We start from the raw sequence: 15,400 nt of genomic DNA, 5'->3' as shown, positions 1-15,400 counted from the left end.
AAGCTATTGGGGAATCTCTCTCAGCTGCTGGCGGGGGCTGTCTGGGCCTGTCTGGGAAATGGAAACCATTGGCAGTCTGAGACACGATCACATTCCGCCCAGCGGGCCTGCCGGGACCCTGGGACCGAGGGCCGGGCTGGGGGTGGTGGGCAGGGCAGGGCGAGGCTAGGCTGTGAGGCAGGCACCTGGCCCATCCTGAGGGGCCCCGTCAGGGGACTGGGGTGGGGCCTCTGGGGGAGGCTGTAGGGGAGGGGACTGGCTCAGGGAGGGGAGGAGTCTCAAGAAGACCCTCTATTTGGGCCGTGTCCTTTAGATTTCCAGCTGGCTGAGACCTGAAGGCATCAGCCCCTCCCACTAGGCCTCTTGGGAAGGAAGGTGGAAGGGGTCTGCCCCTCATAGTTCTTCCTGTTCCCTTTACATGGTGCCCCCTCCCAGCCTGCCACTTCCCCAGCCTGCAGCTAAGCTCCCCTTTGCCCCCTCTAGCCCAGGACTCCCCACCTGTGAGAGGGAGATGGGGAAAGATTAGGCAAGGTCTCTGGGTCGCCAGGGGGCTCAGGGATGGGGACAGCATCAGAACACTGGCCAGATGGAACCACAACCCCTGCAGTGCTTCCCTAGAGTCTAGGCTCTGCGGAAGGGGGGTCAGGGGCTCAGAGGCCCCCAGGGGAGGCGTATGGGTGCTGTGGCAAGGTACGATGAAGGATGGAACCCTGCTAGCCCCGTTCTGAGTTAGATGGTGCAGTGAGACTCTACCCCTCTCCAAGCCACAGTTTCCTTATCTGTAAGTGAGGCGGTAATCTGAGCTACTGTGACCAAGTTACAGTGTAGCAAGCCTGGTGGGTTTGGGTCTGGTTTCCCAGGCAAGATGAGCTCTTGGTCCTCGCTGTCTCCCCTGCATCCAGCCCAGAGCCAGGACCATGTGCAACAATTTCAGGCTGAGGGCTGCCTGGTTCCCCAACCCATCTGCCCACCAGACACAGGGTCCAGGCGGGTGTGGCTGAGGTAGCAGCTCCCTGGGAGGGCCTGGGGACGGTGACGTCCTGCTACTCATCTTCTCCGTATTAGGTCATGGGAAAGCGTAGCTGGAGGGCCCGCCTGAATCACAGGTGACGGCCTTGAGATCAGAGACAGGCACACACACACGCAGAAGCCCAGCACCGGGGTTCAGAGAAATGAGGCAAAGCCCCGAAGGTGGGAGGGGAGGGGGCCCACAGCCACCTGGGAGCTGGCAGGCGGCCAGCGGTGATGAAAGGCCAGGGGAATGGAAACAGAGCAGCCAGCCTGTTGTAATCCCTACGCCCACTTGTTGGGGCTATAAAGGAAGCAGGCGAGCCCCGGCAGCAACACACACCTTGGGCCTCTCTCCTCTTGAGCCTGCTCTCTCTGTGTCTGCCTGCCACCCGCTGCCGCCACCATGACCACCACCATCCGCCAGTTCTCCTCCAGCTCCATCAAGGGCTCCTCTGGCCTGGGGGGCGGCTCGTCCCGCACCTCCTGCCGGCTGGCTGGCAGCCTGGGCGCCGGCTCCTGCAGACTGGGGTCTGCCGGTGGCCTGGGCAGCGCCCTCGGGGGCAGCAGCTATTCTAGCTGCTACAGCTTTGGCTCTGGTGGTGGCTTGGGTGGTGGCTATGGCAGTGGCTTTGGAGGTGTCGAGGGGCTGCTGGTGGGAGGTGAGAAGGCCACCATGCAGAACCTCAACGACCGCCTGGCCTCCTACCTGGACAAGGTGCGTGCCCTGGAGGAGGCCAACGCTGACCTGGAGGTGAAGATCCGCGACTGGTACCAGAGGCAGGCCCCGGGGCCTGCTCGAGATTACAGCCCCTACTACCAGACCATTGAGGACCTGAAGAACAAGGTAGGGGCTGTGGTGGGAGGGGCCTGGGGGGGGCACAGCTCTTCCTCCCCGATCTCCTGCCCTTGACCAGGGCCTGGAGTCCAGCCTGGGGGCTGCCACAGTGTCTCAGGGGGCCCAGGACAGTTTGGCTCCAACTTGGCCTCTGGGAACCCACCTTGGGGCCACTGTGTGGCCAATGGTCTCCTTTTTGGGGCAGCAACCTGGGCTAGGGACAAGCAGACTTTGTGAGTCTCCTTTGAGCCTCAGTTTCCCCATCACATCACGGAGCCTCTTGCTACCTTGTGTGGCTGCAGGACAAGATGAGAGGAAGCATGGGGAGGGATGGGCTTAAGGGGCTGCCAGATACCCTGGCACCTCTCTCCTTGAAGCAGGAGGGAGATTTAGGGCTAGAGTGGGGTGAGGGCTCTGAGTGAGCTCCTGCTGGCACCTGCTGGGAGGAGGCGGCAGGAGAGAGGGCGGGGCCTCAGGAGGAGGCCACTTGTGTGCCTTATTTGGGGATTTTTCTGGCTTCCCTATTCCTCCTGCTGCCCCCTCAAACTGGGACTCAGCAGCAAACCTGGGATGGGGGTGGGGCTGCCTGCTGGAGCCCGGGGTCAGGGCTTACAAAGGTCATGACGTCCGATTTGGAACTACTCTTTGGTGAGGGTTCCTTTTGCCTTCTCTTTTGGGGGAGCCTCTCAGAGACACTATGTCTCCAACTGTAAAAAGAGGGGTTTTCCTATAGCCCTCCTCTTTGTGAGATTCTTTCCGGGATTTGAGGACAGCCTCTGCCCTTGGGCATTTTCCCTTTTTTTTCTGGCTCTCTGGCATTCCCAGGCTGCCACTCCCAGCAGCTGCCTGCTTTGGTCTAAGGCAGAGCCTGGAAAGAGGGGGTCGGTGTTAGGGGCAGCAGGTCCTGGGGAGGTGGGCAAGTTTCAGCCATCAGATTCCTGCGAGCCTGCCTCTGTCACCAACTGCAGTGCTGTCAAGGGCAGAGGTTGGGTGGGAAGGGAGCCTTCCTGAAGAAGGCAGCCACATCCTGGCCCCAAGGCAGGAAGACCTGTCTCAGAACCCTGATCTGGGCTGAGTTCACCCCATCCAGAGCCCTGATGACTCTCCTATCTCTGCAGATTCTCACAGCCACTGTGGACAATGCCAACATCCTGCTGCAGATTGACAATGCCCGTCTGGCTGCTGATGACTTCCGCACCAAGTGAGCCTGGGCCAGGGGGCTGGGGAAGCACTGGGGCACCCCTCTTTACCCCAGGACTCCTCAGGTCTTGGTGGAAAGGTCAGGAGCTGGGGGTGGGGGAGTCCATCTCCCAGTCCAGGATGAAGCAAATGTAGCCAAATCCAAAGGTCACTGGGTTTAGTCAGGTGATGGGAGAGAAGGAAGGGGAGGCAGGAGGCAGAGAGGAGAGAAGTAAGGAAACCGGGTCGGGGTGGGGCCTGGTCCTGAGTGGCCCCAGGGCCCCATGGTTAGGACTTGCCTCCACTTCTCCCCCTTGTCATTCCTCAGAAGCCCTGGCAAAGTCAGGGTGCTGGCCAGGGACCTGGACCCGTCAGTTCAAGCAGCTTGATGGAAGTCTCTGGTTCCCCTTGCAGGTTCGAGACAGAGCAGGCCCTGCGCATGAGCGTGGAGGCCGACATCAACGGCCTGCGCAGGGTGCTGGACGAGCTGACCCTGGCCAGAGCTGACCTGGAGATGCAGATCGAGAACCTCAAGGAGGAGCTGGCCTACCTGAGGAAGAACCACGAGGAGGTGAGGCGGCTGGGGCTTAGGTCAAAGAGGCTGTGGAGTGGGTGGCAGGACCCTGGGGCTGTGCCAAGGCTGAGACTGTGGGAAGAGTGCAGGTATCCAGGCTGGTCACCTACAGGGCTGCCCTGTCAGCAGAGCCCTGATGTCCATGCAGGGCAGCCTCCTCCATACACCACCTTGCTTCCCTGAGTCTGGGGAGCCTCTCAGGGGCCCACTGAGGCCTCTTCTGCCCATCCTGGCTTCCCTCACCAAGACAGGGGATAAGTGAGGAGGTCGCTTTCTTGTCCCAGCTCAAACCCTTGAATCTGGACCCTATGCTGAAGTTTGGAAATTGGAAGGGATGTTTTGGGGGCTTAGGCCTAAGATTTAGATTTCATCTTTGGAGAGCCCTCAGCCTAACTGGGGAGACACAGAATCTGTCTTCAGGGAATTCCTAGTCTGATGGTGGAGGCAAAGCCCTCCCAGAGCAGGTGACAAAAGTCATTGGGAGGGTCAGAGGGTAGAAGACAGGCAGAACAAAGGCGTCTGTGTGAGGGGTCCGGAGAACTTGTGTGGGAAAGGTTGGGAGTGAGAGATCAGGGGAGATGCCCACACCCACCATCCCCTCCTCCACAGGAGATGAACGCCTTGCGAGGCCAGGTGGGTGGCGAGATCAATGTGGAGATGGACGCCGCCCCCGGTGTGGACCTAAGCCGCATCCTGAACGAGATGCGCGACCAGTACGAGAAGATCGCGGAGAAGAACCGCAAGGACGCCGAGGACTGGTTCTTCAGCAAGGTGGGGGCTGCCACAGGCCAGAGGCTCTCTTGGGGCTTGGTGCATGGCCTGGGTCCCCGAGGTGATCCTAGAGACTGGCATCGTGGGTGTCTTATTCTCAGTGAGCCGTGTGGACCCCAGGGATCAGGGTTTCCCATTGCATCCCCAGGCCTGGAGCTTGGCTGAAGCTGGGATGTGGGGGGCGGGGGTGGGTGTGTAGAGAACCCCCCTCAGGAATAAAGCCAGAGGGTCCAGCTCTCCCTCAAGAAGTCAAGGACCAGCACTGGGGGCCTGGCTTACTGTCTTGTGTGGTCCTCAAGTTTCCTATTCTTGTGCCTTCCCCTTGCAGGGATTAAAGATGAAACTTACATCATTTCAAAGGTTTCTGGGTTTGGGTTTGTGGGAAGCTGATGAGAAAGCACTACTCCCAGTGTCAGGTTTGGGAGGAGGCCTGAGAGGCCCAGGGGAGGTCAGGAAAGTGGCCATGGTGAAGCAGGCTGTGGGGACTGGGAGAGCCCAGGTGACTGTCTGGGCACAGAGTGGCCCTGGGTTGAGCATACAGAGGCCATGGGGGTCATCTGACTTGGAGTAGGGAAGCCAGGCTCACGCTGCCCTGTCCTGTGTCCTGTCTGCAGACGGAGGAGCTGAACCGCGAAGTGGCCACCAACAGCGAACTGGTGCAGAGCGGCAAGACCGAGATCTCCGAGCTCCGGCGCACACTGCAGGCCCTAGAGATTGAGCTGCAGTCCCAGCTCAGCATGGTAGGAGTGCTGCCAAGCCTGGGGGGTGCCCAGGGCCCTGGAGGGAGGGGAAGACCACCCTCACTGACCCCTGCTCCTCCCTCTGTCCTGCAGAAATCATCCCTGGAGGGTAGCCTGGCAGAGACAGAGAACCGCTACTGCGTGCAGCTGTCCCAGATCCAGGGGCTGATCAGCAGCGTGGAGGAGCAGCTGGCCCAGCTGCGCTGTGAGATGGAGCAGCAGAACCAGGAATACAGGATCCTGTTGGACGTGAAGACCAGGCTGGAGCAGGAGATCGCCACCTACCGCCGCCTACTGGAGGGCGAGGATGCCCAGTGAGTGGCGGCCCGGGGACAGGGCTGGGGGAACTGGGGCAGGGGTGAGGCTCAGACTCACATCTAATCTCTCTCTCTTTTTTTCCCCCAGCCTGCAGTTCAAGTCCAGAGAACGTAAGGATCTTGGTAGCAGAGAATGGGGTAGCACGGGGCGGGTAACCCATCTGCATGTTGCTGGGGGAGGGGCCCAGGAGCTCCAGAAAATGATGGCTGATGCTTAGCAGTGGTGGAAGAAGGGTCCCGTTAGGGCTCTGAGTCCTAATCAGAGGAGGGAGATACTGTCTGGTCTGATTGGGTGGGGCAGGGAAATGGCCCTGACCTTGGAGATCCTAGTTTGTGGCAGGACACGTGGTCCTAGCTCTGGAGACTCATCTAATGGGCAAGTAGGGACCCGGGTCTCATGATCTTTGCTCTTGAGACCCTACAAGTGAGCAAAGGCAGTCTCTTGCTTGGGGTCTCTTGTCTGATGGCAGAAAGGTGCTTCGTCCTTGCCCTCCAGATCCCAGTCCCATGGGGAAGATAAGATCCCAGCCCCGGGGCATCTAGTCTGATGGGGGTGATGCAGACAAAGTTCTTGCCTTGGAGACCCCAGTCTGAAGGAAGCATAGTCCATGCCCTGGAGACTGCAGAGAAATGGAAATAGGCCCATTTCAGGTAGCATCCAGTCTGCACAGACTTCCTCTTGCAGAAGGACATGTGGGTCAGAATCAAACCATCTATTTGGGAGGCAAGACTCACCCAGGGACACCTGGGAGGGACAGGATGGAAGGCAGGGAGTGGCAAGTTTAGGGGGGACACGTGTGTGGATGTGATGTTGAGGGGCCAGCAGAGGCATGGACATACAACGGCTGTCGGGGAGACAGCTGGCTCCGCTCAGGGAGCTGGGGGTGGAACCAGGGTCTTTTGGCCCCCACCCACCCCCGAATGTCTGTCTCTTGCAGCCGTGACCACCCGCCAGGTGCGCACCATTGTGGAAGAGGTCCAGGACGGCAGGGTCATCTCTTCCCGCGAGCAGGTCCACCAGACCACCCACTGAGGACCCTGGCCAGCCTGGCCGACCCCTGCCGGGGGTGGGGCCCCCATCAGCCCTGCAGCCTCCAGTACCCCCGGCCTCAGCTTCTGGCTTCAGTCCCTTTCCCATCCCCCTCCCTGATCAATAAAGCTTGTTGACTCAGTCATGGAATGCCTCCTGGTTGTGGCCATTGGGGTGGGCCCTAGTGAGGAATGGGGGAATGGAGGGGACATTTGGGGGCAGGGGGAGGAGTCCTTGGACACCTATGGTTGTTGACTTGGAGGTCAGGGGTCATCTTAGACCAGGGTGAAGACTAGGTCTGGGTTGAGCTTCGGAGGTGGGTGTTGCTTTGTATCTCCCAAGGGCCAGTGAAACCAGGGAGGGTGGTCCAGGCAATGTCAGACCCAGGGTGAGCATGGCGTGCCAGGAGGAGGTCTTAGGTGGCCTCTTCTTGCCCTATAATTAGGTCCATGACTTTGGGCTATTCCTTCCCCTCGGTGAGCCTCATTTTCTTATCCATAAATGGATGAGAAGATCTCAGGTGTGGGAGCCAGAGGTCCCAAGGGATGAAGCATCTGATCAGTTGCCCCTCGCAGTCCTATGTACCTGGAACTCCTCCAAGAAGGGCGGGGTTGGAAGGGGTTGGGGCAGGACAGGAATCAGGATTCTCCTTGGGGTAGGGGCACGAGGGAAGGAAAGCTGGGGAGGCAGGCTGGGTGATGAGGGCCCAGGTTCCTGTGTGAGTCTCAGAAAAGCCCCAGAAGAGGGTCTGTGGGTCTGGGACTCCCACTGCCTCAACCCTAGAAATATGAGCTGATACCTGTGCTTCCGAAGAAGGTGTGGGAGAGAGGGTGGGGCGTGTCCCAGAGATGTTTCCTTAGATGGTCCGCTCAGGATGGGCCCAGGGAGCAGCACCACCCACCCTGGCAGTTTGTCTCTCTTGGTTTCAGCAGCTTGGAGGTCGGGGAGGGTGGGAAACTACCTCCTGGGGAAGTGGGGAGGGGCAGTTCCGCTCTAATCTTTCCTGAACCCTCCAGCCCAGCCCCCCTCCCCCTGGGGGCAGGCGCTGAGCCAGCAGGGGAGCCAGCCCAGACGCCAGCCCAGACAGACTCCAGGAAGTCTTCCTTTGAGTAAATCTGGTAACAGTTGGGCCGGGTGGGCCTGATTTCCTGGTTTTCTTCAAGAAGTGGGGGTGGGTGGAAGGGGTGAATGAGAGGAAGGATGCCCCCACCTTTTTTAAAAGACATACTTAACTATTTCTCAAATTTTAGTAAGATCCTCTACACAAATTTATTGGCTACTGAAAAGTGAAATAGCACATCAAAAATCTTTATTACAATTCAATTTTTTGAAAAACAGAATTTAGTTAATACACTGTGCTCTAATAACGCTTTGGCCAAACTTGAGTTTACAGTCCTTCCACACAAGGGAATTTGTTTCAAATTCTTGAGATTGGGTTTCATGTTACTGACTTCAGGCTTCTAAAACAGGCAATACTATTAGTGCTTCTTTGTGTTAAATCAAAGTAAGACTAAAGTAAATTCAAGTTATTCAAATGCAAACAACATAGATTTTTTTAACAGGTTGTCTGTATCAAGGCAGAAAAGAGATGCAAGAAAAAAGACATCACACACACAAAGACATCACAGAACTTATAATATAGGTTATCAAAATATTGGTACAGTCTGTCCTGGCTTTTTGACAGGTCCAGACTCTCTGCTGCAGAATCACACCAGGGCCCTCCAAACACCTGCTCTGTCTGGGTGCCTGGAGCCTGGGTTGTGGGTGCCGGGGCAGGGAGCAGGCAGGAGCAGTGGGGGCTTGGGACCAGCAGAGGACAGGGAGGTGCAGGTGGGGCTGCGGCATGAGCACTATCTAGGAAGTGGACTGCGGGGTGTGAGGACTTCAGGCAGGTCACAGGCCCTCTCGGGATCTCAGCAGCTGTAGTAAAGGAGGGGCGGGATGAGCCCCAGCTAATAGCCTTTCTAGCCCGGAGAGGACAGTGAGTTCCTTTCCTTGGCAGGGACTATGGGCTGGAGTCCAGGGGCCTGTGCCTGCAGGTGCAATGGCAGGACTCAAAGCAGGCTGGGAGTGTGGGCTCCACTCCATCAGAGACTGGCATCTCTCAGCTGACTGGACAATCATCAGCTTAGGGGTGGAGGGCGGGACGGAGGCATTGAACCCACCAGACATCAGGCTACAACAAGAAGAACCAGCCCTGGGCTGAGAATGGCTCCTCTGAGGGGTGATCTCATTTATCTGAACAACAGTCCTAGGAAGCAGGGAGGGTCTGGGAAGAGGCGCCCCATTGTGTGGATGTGGACACTGAGGCTCCAGGGAGCAGTGACTCAGCGCTTGTCTGGAGCCTGGCATTTAAGGGGTGGAGCCAGGCACCACTTGAGGGGAGATGGCTGTGCTGGGAAGAGGAGCCGAAAGCTCCACCCCCTGCCCAGCCCCAGGCGCTTAGGCAGGGCCTTCGCTTCCCTCAGACTCTACAGACTCTGGGGTCCACTCTTACTGATGGGGTGAGCGAGGACGGATCCGAATGTGGGATTGGCCCGAGACAGCCCGGACTTCTCCCCTCGGCAGGGGGAGAAGCCCCTGCACACAGAGTGAGGCGGAGCAGCCTGGTGTGCCGGGAACTACGTCACTAGACGCAGTGGCTGCGGCGTAGGGGTTGGGGGTCTGCAGGGGATAGTTCTGGGCCCAGAGAGGGACAGCCCTGCCCTTGCCAGGAGCTCTCAGCCCAGGCTTGGGTGGATGGGGTCCACAGGGCGGAGTGACTTGGGGCGGGAAACTGCGATCCCCTTGGGGATGGTACGGGGGAATTTTGGTGGCTTTGTTCAGGCCCTCCAATCTGACCCAGGCTGCTGGGGATGTGAGGCTGTGGCTGGTTGGGGGACTCCGTGGTGGGGCTCTCTGGAGGGATTCACCATTCATCCACACCCACCCACTCACTGCACGAAATGTTTCAGTGAACCGGTCTGTAACTTCCCTCGGCGCCGCCTCACCCACTCTCACATGATGGGCACACACACCTGATTCCCAGGCTCAGGCCCAGGCTGGTGGTAGCCAGTCTCTGTGACTCTTCCTCCACCACGCCCACACCCTGGAAGGGTGACCTGGCAGCCCTTTCTTCAGGGAAATGACATGGCACTACCACTGTGTCGCTCTGTGCCTGGGTCTGCAGTGGGCTTGGGGAAAGGGGAGACCTGAGGGACCCCAAGGGACCCCAGTCTAGGGGTGGTGATCCCGGCACCATGGTGGGACTGGCAGTAAGCCCTCAGCCCTTATACAGTGTATTCTTCTGTGCTGCCCAGGCTGTGGGGGGCTGTGAGGAACAGAGGGACCAGAGCCAGGACAGTTCTGCCTCCAGGCACAGAACCCAGGCTATAACCCAGCTTGATCCAGCCACACAGGCTCCCCCAAGGGCCCCTTGGTTGTGCAGACCATCGTGAGGGGCTGTGAGAGCCTCTGCCTTGGAAGTAGGCATCAAACATGGTGGTGGGGGGACCACCAAAGGCGGGTCTGGCGCTCACCCATTCCCCCAGATCCTGGGAACAGTCTCGGGGTCAGAGCCTGCCTTGCCTGCTCCCTGCAGGCCCCCTGGCACCCCACTGTGGCCTGAACACTTGGTATTGCCTCTAGCTCCTCCAGACAGTCTGTCCTGAGGGCCTTTCTGTCTTGCTTTTCGCATGTGAGTGTCCACACAGTGTGTGGCACACAGTAGGTACTTTGTAAATACCTATGGATAAATGCAGTGATAGCTGCCAGTCTGTGCCAGATGCTTTATTTATTTCACCTCTGACATGCCTGTGATGTAGTGCTGCTACTCCCATTTCCCAGAGAAGGAAACTGAGGCTCAGAGGGGCAGAACGACTTGCTTGACTCCAGCTGGCTCTGTCCCGGCTTGTCCTGGCTCCTCTCCTTCTTCATTCCATCCTGAAGCCTGTGGCTGTGGCTGCCTGCAGGGGCTGGGAGCTTTGCACAGCCTCCTTTCTCCACTCAGCCTCCCTGTGGTCTCCTTCTCCCACCCTCCCTCCCCCAGCCACCTCTTGCTCCCCAGCCTGGCTGGTCCCCAGAATCCCCTGGGAGCTTGTAAAACGTCCCCACAGTCAGGCTTGTCCTGGGAGATGCTGATGCGGTGCAGGGTCAGAGCAGGGCCCGGGAATCTGTATAGGGATTCTGGTGATCAGTCAGGTTTGAAAATCACTGCGAGTGGAGGCATGGCATCGGTCAATAATATTTTCAGCCCATTCAGGTATGAGATGACCTCATACCTGGGATGCAGCTGGGCCTAGGAGAGAGGAGAGAGGCCTGGGTAGAGGAAGGAGCCCACTGCCTGGAGGAGTGGGTGGGAGTCTGTGTTCTGTGCTGACCAGGCCTGGTGATTCTGGCTCATGGCAACCTCGGGGCAGGTGCGCCTTGCTGGCACGGAGGAAATTTTGGAGGCGCATAGAGAGAGTAGTTCAGGATGGTGTACTGGGCTTGGGCTGGGCAAGCAGACAGACAGAGGTTCAAGCCCCAGCTCCCCATTGACTGGGGCCTTGGGAAGCTCACGTATCCTTCATCTCTCTCATCTGTGAACTGGTGGCAGGAATAAGGCCCCTCATAGAACCGTGTGGCCTGTGTAGTGTACTCCATACAATACCCGAGTGTGACAGTGGACCATCTCCTCGACGGAATGAATAAAGCTGCCAAGTCCAGCCTGGCATCTGTGGACACTCAAGAGAAAAGTGTTGGGATCTGAGCTCTGGATATAATGTGGATGCTCGGGGGCCTGTGGCAGGGTCAGCAGTCACACATGGCACCAGCACCAGGAGGGTGACCCCCTCTCAGCACAGTATAGGTGGGTGCCCATGATTAGGTGGATGGAGCAAAGCACTAGGGGGTGGGCTGCTCAAAGGGTGGGAATGTCAGGGAGCAGAGGAGAGGGCAGGGGTGTGAGAGGGGGGTACCAGAGCATAGAGGTGGACGAGATGGGCAGCTGGGCTGGAAATTAAGGATGGGGAGGCGGTGGGGCAGGGCTGGCCACTGAGGAGGGGTTAGCAGGGTCTTTTATGTATGTTCCTTTGTGGCTGGTGATGTGTCCTCCCCTTTTACAGATGAGAAAACTGAGGCCCAGAGGCTCACAGGCTAAAGGATTGCCTATGCCATGTAGCTTGTAAGGGGCAGAGAAGGGATCCAAGCTGCTTCCTGCTGGTTTCATGGTCTATAAGACTTCTGGAGATCCTAGGGGTTCAAAAGCTGCCTCTGAAACTGGGATTGAATCTAATAGAGGAAAGAGAGTCATAGAATGTCTAGAACTAGAAAGGACTCAAAGATCACCCAGTCCAGCCTTATCACTTTCCTGAAGGCAGAGGCCCAGAGGAGGCAGGTGAGGGGCCTCAGGTCACACAGTGAGCAAAGCAGAGCGGGGCCATGAATGCAGCTCTCCTGGCCACAGCCAGCCATGCATGATCCCTGCAGCTGCACCCCGAGACAGCCTCTGGACAGCATCGCCAAGGCCCTTTCATCCGAGGCTGTCACCGTGGGAGTCCTTCCATGGGCTGACTCACTGCCTGGGGACCCAGTCACCACAAAGCCACCTGTGCCAGGGCCCTGCTTGTCCCTCAGGCTCCAGTAATGGGAGCCAAATTCGTTTCTCCTAGCCTGAGTCACCACCCACTTGAGCTGGTGTTTTCTCTCTCAGCTTCACATCCCCCAAAGCTGGGTGGGAACTCGGAGCAGCACATAGTGAATTGAGTTGACCTTGGGCCGAATAGTCCGGAGTGGGGAGTTGGATGGGAACTGGAGTGATGAAATCTGGAGCAGGGGCTGGAGTCAGCCACTGGGAGGGCCCCACCTTCCTCACTTGCGTAGATGGGTTCCTGAGGTTTGAGGCAGCCTCCTCATCCTTCCAGCCTCCCTGAGCACCTTTCTTTTCTCTCTGCCAGTTGCTTACTTGCTTGCTCACTCACCTCTCTCCTTGGCACCATGACCACCTGCAGTCACCAGTTCACCTCCTCCGGCTCCATGAAGGGCTCCCGTGGCATTGGTGGTGGCTCCAGCCGCATGTCCTCTGTCCTGGCCGGAGGCTCCTGCCAGGCCCCCAGTGCCTATGGGGGCCTGTCTGTCACACCTCCTGCTACTCTTCCAGGGGAACCTGTGGGCTGGGGGTGGCTCTGGCGGTGGCTTCAGCAGCAGCAGTAGCAGTAGCGGCTTTGCTGGGGCCCTGGGTGGCGGCTTTGGTGGAGGATATGGTGTTGGCTTGGGTGGTAACTTTGGTGGTGGTGATGGGCTCCTGGTGGGCAGTGAGAAGGTGACCATGCAGAACCTCCACGACTGCCTGGCCTCCTGCCTGGACAAGGTGATCGCCCTGGAGGAGGCCAATGCTGACCTGGAGGTGAAGATCCGAGACTGGTACCAGGATCAGGGGCCCAGCCCACCTGTGAATACAGCCCCTACTTCAAGACTATTGAGGACTCGAGGGACAAGGTGGGTGGGCCAGGTGGGTGGCTCTGGTGGTGGAGTGTTGATAGAGGCTGTGGCTGCAGTGGCCCTTAGCAAACTGCTTGCTGGCATCTCCATTTTACAGGGAGCCTGAGGTCCGCCTTTGGGGAGTGGCCCTGGGCCACTCAGAATTGATGGCGGAAGGTCCCTTTTCAGCATCAAGGCATCTGAGCGGGCCTGGTACCCTGAATCTCTTATTCCCTGCGAGCATTCTTTGCACTCAGCTTCTCTCAGCCTTGGGCCCAGGATGGGGTGGTGGAGACGTGGGGTGCATCCATTACACATGCCGAGCTGGGTGGAGAAGGCATCCCAGGCTGTTTGGGGGAGTGGAAGTTCTGACCTACCAGCCAGATGACCCCCAAGATTGGGGAGGTTCCTATCTCCCGTCTTTGCTATTCACCCTGAGCAGCAGGGCCTTTGCTAACCAGGCCTCCTTCCTTCAGCCCCTCTGCAGATCGTTGTGGCCACTGTCGTGCCCGACAGGCAGCCAGTGACTTCAGGGCCAAGTGAGCAGCCCTGTGGTGAGGGGAAGGCAGAGAGCAGAGGGCAGGGGCTGAGCAGTGGGGTTGTCCATCCAGGAGGGCTGTCTTGAGTCTCAGATGCCTCACGCTGGACCCTGAAGCCCTGACCTTTGTCTTACCAGGTTGAGCACGAGTTGGCCCTGGGCCAGTGCATGGAGGCCGACATCAACGGCCTGCGCAGGGTGCTGGACGAGCTGACCCTGGCCAGAGCCGACCTGGAGATGCAGACTGAGGGCCTGAAGGAGGAGCTGGCCTACCTGGGGAAGAGCCACGAGGAGGTAGGGTTGCTGGCAGTGGGAGGCTGGTCCAGGAGGGTTGCAGGCACACGTGGGGCCCGGCTGACCACCCATCCCTTCCTAGGAGATGCTTGCCGCATGGAGCCAGACCCGGGGGGTGTCAGCGTGGAGGTGGACACCGCCCCCGGCCTGGACCCAAGCGCATCCTGAATGAGATGTGCGACCAGTACAAGAAGATGGCGGAGAAGAACCGCAGAGAGGCTGAGGCCTGCTTCCTGTGCAAGGTGGGACTCGGGGCCTCAGCCCTCCTGCGGGACTTCCCAGTCAGGGTGCCTCCGGAGCACCTCACACCTTCTGTTCTTTCCTATCTCAGCGGAGGGGCTGAACAAAGAAGTGGCCTCTAACAGTGAGTTGCAGCGGAGAGCCTGAATGAAGTGAACGAGCTCCGGAAGGCTCTCCAGGGCCTGGAGAGCGGACTGCAGTCCCAGCTCTGCATGATGTGAAGGACAGCCCAAGCCCAGCCCCCAAGTCACCAGGAATGGAATACTGCCCCACTACAGTTCCACCTCTCTTTTCCCAGGAGTGAGTTGGAGGGATCATTGTACCCATTAAATGGATGGAGAAATTAAGGTTCAGAACAAATGGTGGGATAACTTTTCTCCACATTGTCTTGCCCATCAGTAGCCCAGCTCAGGTCCAAATCCATTCACCTCTCAGGAAATGTGTGCAGAGACCTGGACGGGGGGACAGCAGTGACCACCTTGGTTGACTCTTCTCTCTCTGCCGTTCATAGAAAGCATCCCTGGAGGAGACCAAAAACCGCTACTATCTGCAGCTGGCCCAGATCCAGGAGCTGATCAGGAGCAGCTGGCCCAGCTGCGCTGCGAGATGGAGCAGCAGAACCAGGAATACAAGATCCTGCTGGATGTGAAGACCCTGCTGGAGCAGGAGATGGCCACCTACTGCCGCCTGCTGGAGGGCGAGGACGCCCCCTGAGTGCCCCATGCTCCCCTGCCCCACAGACCCATCAGCGACCCCCCTGCCGCTCCCAGCACATCTCAGTGCTCTGCCTTTTCTCCAACATAGCCTCTCCTCCCAGCCTACATCCTTACCGGGAAGGTAAAGCTCCTGAGGGTCTCTAGAACCCCCAGCCCTCCCCCCTCACACTGGGTGGGGCCTGCTAAGCCCCCAGATCCCTTCTCCCTGCCTCCCATCTCTCCCACAGTCTTCTCCTCCTCCTTGCCATCCTCCTCTGGCCGCCAGACCCGGCCCATCCTGAAGGAGCAGGACTTGCCCAGCTTCTGCCAGGTCCAGAGCTCCAAGCCCTGAGCAGCTTCTCCCAGAGCCTCCTGCCCTCCCCGACTGCTGGCCTCACCTCCCGAAGGCCTGCATCAGGCCCCTGCTCTCCCACCGTGGCTCCCAGCCGTCTTCCCTCCCTCTCCGCTGGGGGCAGGCTAATAAAGCTGACTGGTTGATGCAACAAACCTGTGTGGTCTCTGTTCCTGAACTGATGGGAGGGGAGTTGAAGGTGCCTCCCGGGAAACTTCGGGGACCTCACAGCCTGGGGGATGCAGGGAAGAGCAAAGCTTGGAAGAGCTTGGAAGGGTCTTCCCAGAAGACCTCCATGCTGTCGTGGGACTGGGAGTCGGGACGCAGGATGGGAGGGAGCTCACTAGTGTTGACAGTCGCTGTGAGAGGCGTTTTACAGCCATTCT

At 58.7% G+C, this 15,400-nt stretch overlaps 1 protein-coding gene across 3 annotated transcripts; it reads left to right on the top strand.

Annotated features, from left to right (window-relative positions):
• The first annotated feature begins 1,324 nt into the window (after positions 1–1,324).
• Positions 1,325–15,169, top strand: KRT17 (keratin 17). 3 transcript variants are annotated; one of them, XM_032498115.1, is made up of 8 exons: positions 1,325–1,855; positions 2,965–3,047; positions 3,440–3,596; positions 4,209–4,370; positions 4,985–5,110; positions 5,204–5,424; positions 14,772–14,804; positions 14,911–15,169. In XM_032498115.1, the coding sequence occupies exons 1-8, from the start codon at positions 1,415–1,417 to the stop codon at positions 15,158–15,160; spliced, it is 1,473 nt and encodes a 490-aa protein (XP_032354006.1). In that variant the 5' UTR covers positions 1,325–1,414; the 3' UTR covers positions 15,161–15,169. The 3 variants fall into 3 exon arrangements, with proteins under 3 accessions (XP_032354006.1, XP_032354007.1, XP_014409631.1); XM_014554145.2 differs by lacking the exons at positions 14,772–14,804; positions 14,911–15,169 and adding exons at positions 5,516–5,538; positions 6,366–6,596 and having other exon boundaries at positions 1,326–1,855; XM_032498116.1 differs by lacking the exons at positions 14,772–14,804; positions 14,911–15,169 and adding an exon at positions 6,366–6,602.
• The last annotated feature ends 231 nt before the right edge of the window (positions 15,170–15,400 follow it).

This window comes from Camelus ferus, chromosome 16 (assembly GCF_009834535.1).
Source record: "Camelus ferus isolate YT-003-E chromosome 16, BCGSAC_Cfer_1.0, whole genome shotgun sequence".
Taxonomy (NCBI): domain Eukaryota; kingdom Metazoa; phylum Chordata; class Mammalia; order Artiodactyla; family Camelidae; genus Camelus; species Camelus ferus.
Note: the sequence above shows the minus strand (reverse complement) of the source record. Positions and strands in the feature narration are given on the sequence as shown.

What these genes read in the sequence shown, in the direction of transcription:
- KRT17 (XM_032498115.1), top strand. Translation starts at nt 1,415, where the DNA reads ATGACCACCACCATCCGCCAGTTCTCCTCCAGCTCCATCAAGGGCTCC. An exon ending in TTGAGGACCTGAAGAACAAG is followed by an intron (nt 1,856 to 2,964) that starts GTAGGGGCTGTG and finishes CTATCTCTGCAG; the next exon opens with ATTCTCACAGCCACTGTGGA. An exon ending in AGGACTGGTTCTTCAGCAAG is followed by an intron (nt 4,371 to 4,984) that starts GTGGGGGCTGCC and finishes TCCTGTCTGCAG; the next exon opens with ACGGAGGAGCTGAACCGCGA.